We start from the raw sequence: 11,902 nt of genomic DNA on the forward strand, positions 1-11,902 counted from the left end.
TGTGAACAACAGGATTTAATTTTCTGCTGATGAATGGAGGGAAAATGCAATTAAACAATTTAAAACTGATATTTGGTGGCATAAATCAAATACTGTAGTCAGCTCCTGGGCTGTGTTGTTAGATAAATTGTAAAAATGTCAGATTTATTACGCATATTAACAGTTTCAGATAAGGAATCATCATTTTAACTTCTGCAGATAACAGACAGTTATGACAATGGATCTATCTGGAATAATAAAAAACACAGCACAAGAAAACCTGTTCCCATCATCATTGTTTTTGTCTGCATAATATGTTTTCTTTTTTTTTCCTTTCTGGTTTTACTTGTGGATTTGGTTACCAGGGTAACATCTCTAGTGGCCTGCAATTTCAGAGTATGGTGCCCCGTAATGTTGGTTCCATGTTGCCATAGCAAATTTCTCTGTTCGACAGTGTACACTGTATCAGGGGGCTTAGCGGGCTAATGCTCCTCAGTGCAGCAAAACACTAAGACAGTTAATTAGGCTTTATGGAAAAATCAATATTGAGACTGGTTCAAGGAAGAGTCTCACCGGTAAATTCATTTAACTTATCCCAGTCTGTTTGTCAGTTTTATTTTCACTGTTATGAATGTGCAATGCAATATGTACGTGCATTTTAATAGAAATAACACTAACACAACACCATGAAAATAAAATAGCAAACTAAACAAATACTTTTTTTTCATGCTGGTTATCTACAACGATACTTGGGAGATGTGGATTTAAGCATTTTGTAAGATATCAAGTCTTGTTTTGAAAAGGTTTGTGCATATAATGTGAAGAGTGTTTAATAGTGTGTTACGTTTTGACATCACAACATAGACAATTAAATAATGATGAACTCTCTAAACATAATGACACCACAGAAAGTTAATTATTCTGCAAAACACCTACAAAATAATTATGCCAACTTAAATAATAGCCAAATACACTAGAAATTACACTATAACAATTTGTGTTTCCAAGAGATAGCCGATCTGTCAGCTGCTCAGTCAGTTCCAGCTTCCTGGTTTTGTTGGTCTTAAAAATGTGTCCAGTCAACACTATCCTCCTAATTGCTACCCTGAGGAACCTTTGTAGTATCATGGCTATAGTTTGTCTCATTATTTACTTTTTAGCAGAAAGCCGTTAGGCTTTGTAGTGGAAAAATTAAAGTAAGGTCACACCTGCTAGTTGTATTGCTATATGTTTATTCTAAGTTCCAGTATATTCCCACCAAGTTAAACTATTTTGGTTATATGTACAAGGTTGGACGTTGTTTTTCAAAGCTGCATGGGAACCAGTCTGTTTCCCATGCTTAGGATCCTTTATCCCGTTGTATAAAACTCATGTGTTGTCTCTGCCTGGCAGAGCTTTCATCCAGACCTGCTTCATTACTGATTGTCCTACAAGCTCTCTGTATTGTGCACAATATATGAATAAACCGGATTGAGTGATTCTCCCTTTCAAGTTCTCCTGTTACACTGCCCCCTAGGGGTGAACATAAGTGAGATTTTAGCTTCTTCCATTTCTCTTTAATGAATTTGTTCTTTTCCTTTAAAACCAGAACTATTAACTGTTTATCTATCTGTCAAAATTATATACACAAAACCCATAGAAAAATGGGGTGAAGACCCATTGTGACAATATACAATTAAAAATACCAATGTTGAAAAATATCAAGTGGGAAGTAATTCAAAAGAAGCTTCCTCCACCTAAAAACAGTATAATTTAACCTAAAATTTATTTTTATCTATTTTTAAATAATGTTTCTATTATTCTGGCACTTACAGAAAAGACTACATATGTAATTCTAACTGACCTAACATTCAAAGTGTAGACTAATTTAATGTCATACAAAATAGTTCTGTTTTTATAACTTGTATGCAAAACTGGTAACAACTCTGATGTAGATGGCACAGAATGTTTGGATAGTTTTGTAACAAAAAAAAAAACAAAACAAAAAAAACACAGCTTGGCTTAGAAGATGAAGATAAAACTGCATATGTGACAGTATCAAATCAAATGTAAAGAAAAGTGAGCTTGTACACTTAAACAAGGTTTTGGTAAGAAGACTAAGAAAAAACATCATTGTTGAACATAAAACTGAAAATAATTACAAATTTGACCAAGTAGGCAAACACACCTGAATTTCAACATCCTAGATTAGGCTTAATCTGGGCAGGAAGATTCAAAACATGTTGCAGCAGCACAGACGTGCCCAACGCGAATGTCTCAATCCACTTCCCACATTTCTGAAGAAGTAATTTATATAAGTTAAATGAATGATCAGTTGTTTCTGAAACACTTGAAAGTTGAATGGGTATAATAGCACTTTGTAAAAATCTGAAGGTTGAATAACCAAAACAAGAGATTAAAAACAACAAAAATCTTTGTGGGCTCACATGTCCATTTATTCAACAATTTAGTTTTTGAATGGAAAATGTTGCTTATTTTGTTGACATAATTTTCAATTAAAATGAGATTAATTGCAAATAATTACTTACAGATCATAACTCAATCAAACCTTTGAATTTGTTGATTATTAAATATGTCCCAACATATTTAATAAGAAAGGAAAAAATTATCTTCCAAATTGAAATTGATATATTTTTAAAAAGCTGCCTCTCTAGAGTTCAGAGAAGGAGAGTTATTTACATAAAAGTCTTGTATCTTTGTGCAGCTGAAATACAGGACAGATACTCAATAGCGTGGCAAGGGTGTAAATAAACAATTAAAGCCTCAAAGGAAAAAAGTAAACCTATTGTGCAAGTTAAACAAGAAGGACAAATAATCCATATGCATTTAGAGAACATTGTGCTGAGAGTACATTGTATTCTTAGCTCCATGTACTCTCTGGATAGGATGATAAAAAATTTACAAAGACATCTTTGAAGACCTTTTTTGTTCTTTCAAAGAAAAGTTGTCTGAAACATCTTGGAGGTAGAAATCTTTGGTGAAGTAATGTAATCCCACTATAGGTGGGGATTGAATACTTTCAACTCTTTATCAACTGCATTTAATACAAATGTCATATGATGACTAATCAAATTCTACCTAAACAATTATTAAGCTTATTTATTGGAGTTAAAATGGAACCCTTTGGCTTTCAGTAAATGAAGCACATGAAGGAAAAGCTGTGGATTAATCTATCTTTCTTATGAGACATGACTGCCACTTTAATTGAGACGTACCCAATAACATATTCAAGCATGTGCAGCCCTATAGGATGAATTAGCCAATCATGAATTCTGTCTGCTGCCATTGGCTGAGCTCCTGAGAGAGCTCTAAACTGTGCTGAGAGGGGGGCGGGCATGCGGGGGCTCTCGATCTCTTCTGCGCTCTCCCATTCAACCCCTGTAGTCAGCAGAACGAGAGGCTGAGCGGAGCAGCGCAGCATTCACAGCTCCTGCATCCTGCAGATGAGTCTGCTCCAAGGAAGAGAGGGGGGAAAAACGATCCTGCCTCACAGAGAAAAAGAGTCACAGATGAAGAGAGGCAGAAAGGGGATGAAAAGCACAGAGGGAGAAAGAGGGCAAAATGACAGGACCTGAGTAAAAGGTGCTGCCTGAGGACAACTGCAGCGATACTAAATCTGGAGCTGTCAGGACAACCCTCAGTGAGCCAGCGAGTGAGAACGCCAAGGAGAGGAGGAGAGAAGAAGTGGATTTGAAGAGCTGATCTTATCACTCTGAACAAGTAAAGATGGGAACCCTGAAAGGCTCTCCATCATCAGATCAAACTTCACATCAGAGAAAAGCCTTCAGATCATCGGTTTGAAGCTCCTTCTTCAGGGAAGTGATAAAACAGAGAAGAGACATATCCTAGCAGTTCCAAAAGCTGGTGGAACAGACCTCACACAGGACTCTTGCTGCCGAACTGCTCAGAGTGGCTCAAATCTCTCCTGTCCTCATCCCCCTCAGCCCTCCATCACACCTGGCTACTCCTGCTGGATGTCTTCTCTGCATGCTCTCCCACTGCTCAGCAGTTGAACACACTCATGGTCGATGCCAAGGGAAGGAACATGAAATGTCTGACTTTCTTCTTAATGCTTCCTGACTCGGTGAAAAGCAAGTCAAGCAAAAGCTCCAAAAAAGGGAATGCCAGTGGCAGCTCCAAGCTGCCCCCAGTCTGTTATGAGATAATCACCCTGAGGAGCAAGAAGAAGAAGATGTCCGCGGAAATTTTTCCCACCAAGAAGCCGGCATCCTCCACCACCACCACCACCACCACGGTGCAGGAGTACCAGCAGCAGAACCTCAACAACAACAACACGATACAGAACTGCAACTGGCAGGGACTCTACTCAACTATAAGAGAAAGGTACAGATTCTTGTGACTGCAACTATTTGGAGATTTACATGTGTACTGATAAATGAGAAACTTGTATAAAGATTCTCATTTATCTGTATCTCAGACAGGACTAATGCAAGCTAGTGACCTTCATATTTGTGATTAGCTTTAGGGAATGTGAGAGTGTCAGGATCACTGAATGAAAATTAAAACAAAAAACATAAAAATTTAGTTGCTTTTATTAAATTAGATCATAAATAATTTGTAATGGTGTTAAAATTCTTGCTTATTTGTTATTCATAACACATTTGTTAAGCAAAATAAAAAATTGAATACATTTCAACTTAAAATATTCATAATCTTCATAGTAGTATAACAATCTGATATTAGCAGGTTAGGCGGTCTGGCTATCTGCTTAGGTAGCTAGCTGGCAGTCTGCAGCTTAGCAGATGTACTGTTTGAGGCTGATCAGATTTAAAACAATATTATCTTAATAAGAGCAATGGGTTGCAGTCTTTTAGACTACATAGGGAAAAATGTAGGAGCCTTCTTTCAGCAATCTGGACCAGCAGTGCTCAGTAATCACTTGGAGAGACAATTCCAGCCGATTCATTGGAATATTATTGAAACAGCTTTAAACTGCACGTTAACCATAAGTGTTTAAAACCTTGGTGTACCTCGACAGCTGTAACCGGCCCCTTGCCGGTGTTCTGTCAGCACTGTCCTCCTTCTGTTGGGGGAGACCTCTGTTTACAGCCTCTCCCACTCCTCCAGCCTTCACTGCTCTGATGCAGTGGAGAACAGACAGGCAGCAAGTGTGTTTGATATGCACAACATGAAGAGGCTGATCTGTGCTAAAAGGAAAATATTTACTTTGGCCTATCTGTAAAAGGCCCCAGCTGTTCGGAGCAAAGAGTGGGCTTTTTTCTGACCTGGCTTTTGTTGTCTCTCCAGAACGTCATGGGGCTGTTTACCCACCCCAGTGACATGTACTCAATAATATATGAGCACAGCTTTATTGTTGGACCCGTTCTTTCACAGCGGGGACTTTCCATTAAGTTTTTTGTCTTGTTCGTCTGTCTTTATGAAAAGAGAAAACATAAAAAGAAGCGGTATGAGGAGAACTCATACAGATGAGACTGTTTTAGTTTAAATGAAGGATGAAAGATGCTACTGAGCAGTAATGTTACCATACAGTTGAAATGCTATACAGACATACTGATTTTGTTCTTCTGCTTTTCTTTCCCTTCAGAAATTCAGTGATGTTCAACAATGAGCTGATGGCAGATGTTCATTTTGTCGTGGGTCAGCCTGGAAGGACCCAACGGCTGCCGGGCCACAGAGTAAGAATCTATCAGTAAAAATAACGGCAACAATATAAGGAAATCAACAAACAAAGGATCAGGCAGGCTGAGTTTCATGGAAGGTCATTTCATAGAAGCATGAAAATAATCTTCTTCCATCATGTGCTTCTGTGGAAGTGAAATCTTTTGTGCTCTGTTCTCACTTCCGCACCATGTGTCTTTTTCAAGACAGTCTTCAAATATTTATATAAATGAGGCTGAAAGAGAGCGAGCAAGAGGAAGGGGTCGTCTCCTTCTCAGCACTCATCTCACACAAAATAGATTCACCCTTGTCTGAGCCCAAACTGTGCTTTTCAGAACTGCTTTAGAGTGAACTAACTTTAAATCCAACAAAGGAAGATGAGAAAAGAATGAGAATTTACAAATATTGGGGTATTTTTATATCTGCCATGTCTGAGTCCATTTAAAGTGATCTTGGTTTGGTTGCTCCATTAGTGCGATTTATTTTGGTAGATATAAACCCAAGGACTCGCATTAGTGTGTGGACTAAACCGCACACCGGGTACTAAACCCACCAAAGTTTCAAACAAACTCTAGAGTGATGTGTTTATGGTCTGAATGTGATCCCAACTCAATCCTACACCTCAACCAGTCGGTGGCTGCAAACTTCAGCCAAATGACATGCCATAGTCAGATATGCGTTGCATTGTGGGATGCGGTAGAGTAAATAAAATAGCATTTCCTTTTTTTGCTAAGCATAAACTGACATGCTAGCTTCAAGCCAGGTTCTCAAAATCATTATACCTATTCAATTATTTTTGTCTGAAATAGTAACCAGAAAAACTAATAATATGATTAAATTCTTTTCACATGCTTTCAGCCACCAAACCACCAGGAAAAGTTATAAATTAAACTAAAAAACTGATTTGGATAAAAATAAATAAACTTTAGGTGTGAAAATGCTCTTAGGAAAGATTTTAGAAAAGATTTCATATACTGTAATGCTATAATGCTATAATTCACAACTAACTCGTTTAAGCATTCCTTAAATTATTTCAGTCACTGAGTCTTTATAACTTACTCTGCAGATATCTGCTATGACTTCAGAGATTTAAAAATGTTTGGCTTTTTTTGTAAACATCAGAATTTTTCTCACAAATAATAAGTAAAGGGAGCAAGCTTTCGAACTGATGCGTAACTATGCTAACTACTGTCTCTGAATTTCAGTTAGAAAGAACAACTAAAGTTTAACCAGGTCACAAGACATTATTAACTGTATTCTGCAAACATGATACCAAACTTTTACTAATAAATAATTTACTGATGAAAAACTAGAAAAATATTTTATTGCTTCTTAATTCTTAAATAAGAGTGGAATTTCAAGGTACTTGTACATTAGCAGGGAAAACCCACTCATCTCTCAATAGACTATAAATGCAAGGAACAGAACTACTTCAGCCGGTTTCAACTAAATGTCAACTGTTTTAATGCCTGTGCTGATTTCTACAATTTAAAACCTGTAAATAAGTCCGCTTTATTTATTTATTTAAGAAAATTACATTTTTCTAGTTTAGTTATCATTACATGCTCAGATAGTTAGTATTATATCTAATTTGTAACATAATGTTGCTTAGCCCAACGTCTTTGTTTCCTCTGCCCACTGAAGTGACTGCTCTTTCAAGATGTTCAGATAAATAATTAAGATCAACTTTTTCTTAGACCATATGCCCTCTGTAAATGCACTCTCATATTTACTTACGTTAAACACAATTACACAAGATTAATATGGTAAGTCCCTTTAATGCCTTAAATTCACCCGTCCAACCACATTAGCTTTCAATAGCTCTTTTTTCTCTCTTTTTGTCCATTATATGGGACCAAATGAATTATATATGATTTGGAGCTGCAGTGCTCTTGGTGCATTTAGAGAGAACAGTTATGGAAGAATGATTTGATGGCCCTTTATGCTGAGACATTATACCAATAGGATTTAAAGATATTCAGCTCAGCAATCTTTATTGTGTCCAGTTGGCAGGAAATTACACAACCATTATCTTTGTAGTTAGTTCCTTAGCAAGCCAAGAAAATAGCTAAAAGCATTAAATTTGTTTATATCTATGAAGAGCATGACCTTAGACTAATTGAATTCATTTTTATTATATTGTTCCTTAATCCACATACAAGAGCATGTGTGACTCCATAATGAAGGAAACAAATATGTTTTAGAAAATTGTATTACAGCATGTACCAGCATCTACAACAATAGTGACATCTTTTCGAGCATTTCCCCCTGACTGGCTGCAATTTAGAGAAATTTATTTCAGGAAATTTATGCCACCCACATCTTCACCTACACATGCTTGCACAAACACTTCCACACAAAGATCTGAAACCTGAGTTTATAAACAGAACTTGAGGCCCTGCAGTCTCTAATCGAAGCGTGCCTATTAATGAAAACGGTGATTGTGTTGCATCTAATTTCATCATGATTCAGATAATTCATTAATTCCAGCAAACTGAACCTTTAGTGCACTCTGTTAAGTATCTAGAAATCTGCCTTCCTGTCCACAGGGAAAAGGAAAGCTGGCTAAGAACTGCAGAGAAAATCAAAGGATTAAATATTTCTATGACTTAAGCTTTTCTCAGATACTTGCATTTTTATCCAAACAAGAAAAAATATTGAACCTTTTCTTCCGTATATCCATCCGACAATGCCAGACTATAAACTGTGTTTACTTTAAACAAAAGGCTAGGTTTTCCAGGCATAATCTATTGACAAGTCATTGTTGGTCAGGGTTCTCACAGAAATAAAACAAACATTTGCTTTTTTTAGTGGTTTCACAAAATGACCTGAACAAAATAATTACAACCCGACCTCGGTAATTATTGCAAAAGCTTTTATCTGCCATCACAGGCATCAGGCAGTTCTAATTGCCAACAAGCCCTAATTGCCTGATTTTAGGCAATTCCTCTGATTAAATATTTTCTATCCATCTATCTATCTATCTATCTATCTATCTATCTATCTATCTATCTATCATCCTGGTGGTATGCAAACTTTGACTCTATATTGTTAAGGTTTTACTTAATGTTTTTTTTATATGTATACAGTATATTGTGGTCAGATACTAAGCTGCACCCTCATACAAAGTATTGATGGCTAACAAGAAATATTGCCATTGACAAAAAGTCCTGGGGCATGAATCATTTTCCTGATCTCAAACCTCCATACCTGTACATGCAAAGATTCAGAGATGCTACATTTCATGTGCTAGTAAAATGTATATTCTCCATTGTCATAGTGTTTTCTCTTCTTTCCACAGTACGTACTGGCTGTAGGCAGTTCAGTGTTTCATGCCATGTTTTATGGTGAACTTGCAGAGAACAAAGATGAAATTCACATACCGGATGTGGAACCAGCAGCATTTCTGGCAATGCTAAAGTAAGGAGGTTCAGACTGTTTGTCTATTTTTCTCTCACATCACTGATATTTTACTGATGTTCTTTGTCTAGATCAACATTTTTCTGTTATATTTTGTATAAAACTGCTCAACACTCATATGACTTATCATACCCGTTTATGCAATAGTCAAGCGTATTATCTGTAGTGAGAGTACACAAGTACTATCCTTTACTCATTTATGCCAAAAAGAATCACATTCTTGTTTTCTGTGGAAAGAACAGTGATTTAATTACAGTTAAACACCCAAAATTGCATTGTTTGCTCATTAAATTAAAAATAAATAAATAAAGTACACTGATGGACGGTAGAATCAATAGTGGATTCTGTGATGAGCTGTTCAGGTCCTGCTACAGCACAAGCTTCCCCAAACCATGAAACATCCACCTATATGCTTTATAGTTGGTAACAGATTTTTTTCCTAAAAATACCAAACATGTCATCTGTTCTGGTGTCTCAATTATCTAGTTTTAAACTAATCTCCCAAAGATGAGTTTGGTCTATGTTTTTGCTCAGTATGACTTTCATGTTAGACTTGGAGAGAAATGGTTCCCTCATCATATCTCTCATGAAAGTTAAACTTGTGCAGTCTATTTCTGGCTATACATGGATGCACTTTCATATCAACAGCACAAAAAATATTTTTGGAGAATATTTTTAGCATTTTGCAGTCTGCTCTCAGGTTGACCTTACCACAGGCCAGTCTTGGCTTGTAGTTTGTCAGTGTTCTCCATTAGAAGACTATTTTCTGTACAGTGTATTGGCTAATTTCAAATTATTTAGAGAACTTTTTAAACACCTAACTATAGCAAAAAGCTGCTACATTCTTCTTTCTGAAAGTCTCATTCAGCTCTATTATCACCAAGGGGTTCACTCTCACTTTACTAGACAGGAACATAAAAAACTAAATGTCTGAGGTGTCAACAACATAAACCTGAGTTAATAGTTTTAGCCAATTTAAATGGGACTCAATCTGTTTTCTGGTTTATTCCTCAACAGAAACTGCATTTTGATCAAATTTTAAATAAAATGTTCTAAAGCCTTCTCTTCAACATTTATCATTTATTATTATTCGTTAGTATTGATCCAATTTGAACTAAATATTGACTAAATAAATGACTTTACAATGAGGTAAATCTCAATAATTTCCTTTCATTAAATTTTCTAATTTCAATAATGTTACTATTCGACCTCCCCTGATTTTACAATAACATGCTAAACATTATAGTTTGTTGATGTGTCTAATGTCCAATTTCTACTCCAACAGGTATATATACTGTGATGAAATTGACTTGACTGCTGACACCGTGCTGGCCACTCTCTATGCTGCCAAGAAGTACATTGTCCCTCACCTGGCACGCGCTTGCGTCAACTTCCTAGAGACAAGCCTGAGTGCCAAGAACGCCTGCGTGCTGCTCTCCCAGAGCTGCCTGTTCGAGGAGCCGGAGTTGACACAGCGCTGCTGGGAGGTGATTGATGCCCAGGCTGAGCTGGCATTACGTTCAGAGGGTTTCTGTGACATTGACTCCCAGACCCTGGAGAGCATCCTACAGCGAGAGACACTCAATGCTAAAGAGATAGTGGTATTCGAGGCTGCACTTAGCTGGGCCGAGGCCGAGTGTCAAAGACAGGAGTTCACATCTTCTACTGACAACAAGCGTAAGGTCCTGGGGAAGGCCATGTACCTCATACGTATCCCTACAATGGCTCTGGATGACTTTGCCAATGGAGCAGCCCAGTCTGGTGTGTTGACGCTTAATGAGACCAATGACATCTTCTTGTGGTACACAGCAGCCAAGAAGCCTGAGCTTAAGTTTGCAAGTCAACCGAGAAAGGGCCTGACGCCGCAGCGCTGCCACAGATTCCAGTCCTGTGCCTATCGTAGCAATCAGTGGCGCTACCGCGGCCGCTGTGACAGCATACAGTTCGCTGTGGATAAAAGAGTTTTTATCGCCGGGTTTGGCTTGTACGGATCTAGCTGTGGCTCAGCAGAGTACAGTGCCAAGATAGAGCTGAAGCGTCAAGGTGTGCTGCTGGGACAAAACCTCAATAAATACTTCTCTGACGGGTCCAGCAATACCTTTTCAGTATGGTTCGAGTATCCAGTCCAAATTGAGCCAGATACCTTCTACACTGCCAGTGTTGTTCTGGATGGAAATGAGCTGAGCTACTTCGGACAGGAAGGGATGACAGAGGTACAGTGTGGTAAAGTGACATTCCAGTTCCAGTGCTCCTCAGACAGCACCAACGGCACCGGGGTGCAGGGAGGGCAGATTCCTGAACTTATCTTCTATGCTTGACAACACGTGTAACTATTTCTCTCATTTTTAATGCACTTACTGAAGCAGAAATGTATCACTTTGTGCATAACAGAAGGTGTTATTTTGTTGCAGCTTGATGTTAGACCCGTGATATGTTTTCTTTACCTATTTTGACATGACAAATGGTCCAGCTCCTGGTCAATTTGCCCCGTCACCATTTCATAATGGACTACTAGCATTTTATTGGCTGAATTACATCAGTGAAGTTTTTTAAATTATATTTGCAGTGTTTTCATAAATTCTGAACATAAATTTCTAACATTTTGAAAAATATTTTCTGAACTATTAGGAGAGTATATTTTGCTCCTTGACAACCAATTTTTAAAATATTTATTTTATATTCTACAGATAAAAAACAGCTAACACACTTTATGCATTTTTTTTACTTACCAACACTGAAATACACTGAGCCTCTTGTTTAAGTCAATCAAGCGGAACGGAGTTATTTGTTAAGAAACTTTAAGCAATTAGTGAAAATCCAAATGATGATGTCATTGCTTTGTACACTTCTGATACAATTTACA

The 11,902-nt window shown here is 37.4% G+C and overlaps 1 protein-coding gene across 1 annotated transcript; it reads left to right on the forward strand.

The window, feature by feature from the left end:
* The first annotated feature begins 3,347 nt into the window (after positions 1-3,347).
* btbd3b (BTB (POZ) domain containing 3b) lies at positions 3,348-11,589 on the forward strand. Its single transcript, XM_032553802.1, has 4 exons — positions 3,348-4,323; positions 5,546-5,636; positions 8,921-9,039; positions 10,325-11,589. The coding sequence occupies exons 1-4, from the start codon at positions 4,001-4,003 to the stop codon at positions 11,355-11,357; spliced, it is 1,566 nt and encodes a 521-aa protein (XP_032409693.1). The 5' UTR covers positions 3,348-4,000; the 3' UTR covers positions 11,358-11,589.
* The last annotated feature ends 313 nt before the right edge of the window (positions 11,590-11,902 follow it).

Source organism: Xiphophorus hellerii, chromosome 22 (assembly GCF_003331165.1).
Source record: "Xiphophorus hellerii strain 12219 chromosome 22, Xiphophorus_hellerii-4.1, whole genome shotgun sequence".
NCBI classification, from domain to species: Eukaryota; Metazoa; Chordata; class Actinopteri; order Cyprinodontiformes; family Poeciliidae; genus Xiphophorus; species Xiphophorus hellerii.

Coding starts and splice junctions, on each gene's coding strand:
- btbd3b (XM_032553802.1), top strand. CDS start 4,001: ATGGTCGATGCCAAGGGAAGGAACATGAAATGTCTGACTTTCTTCTTA. Junction 4,324..5,545: donor TACTCAACTATAAGAGAAAG/GTACAGATTCTT, acceptor CTTTCCCTTCAG/AAATTCAGTGATGTTCAACA. Junction 9,040..10,324: donor GCATTTCTGGCAATGCTAAA/GTAAGGAGGTTC, acceptor CTACTCCAACAG/GTATATATACTGTGATGAAA.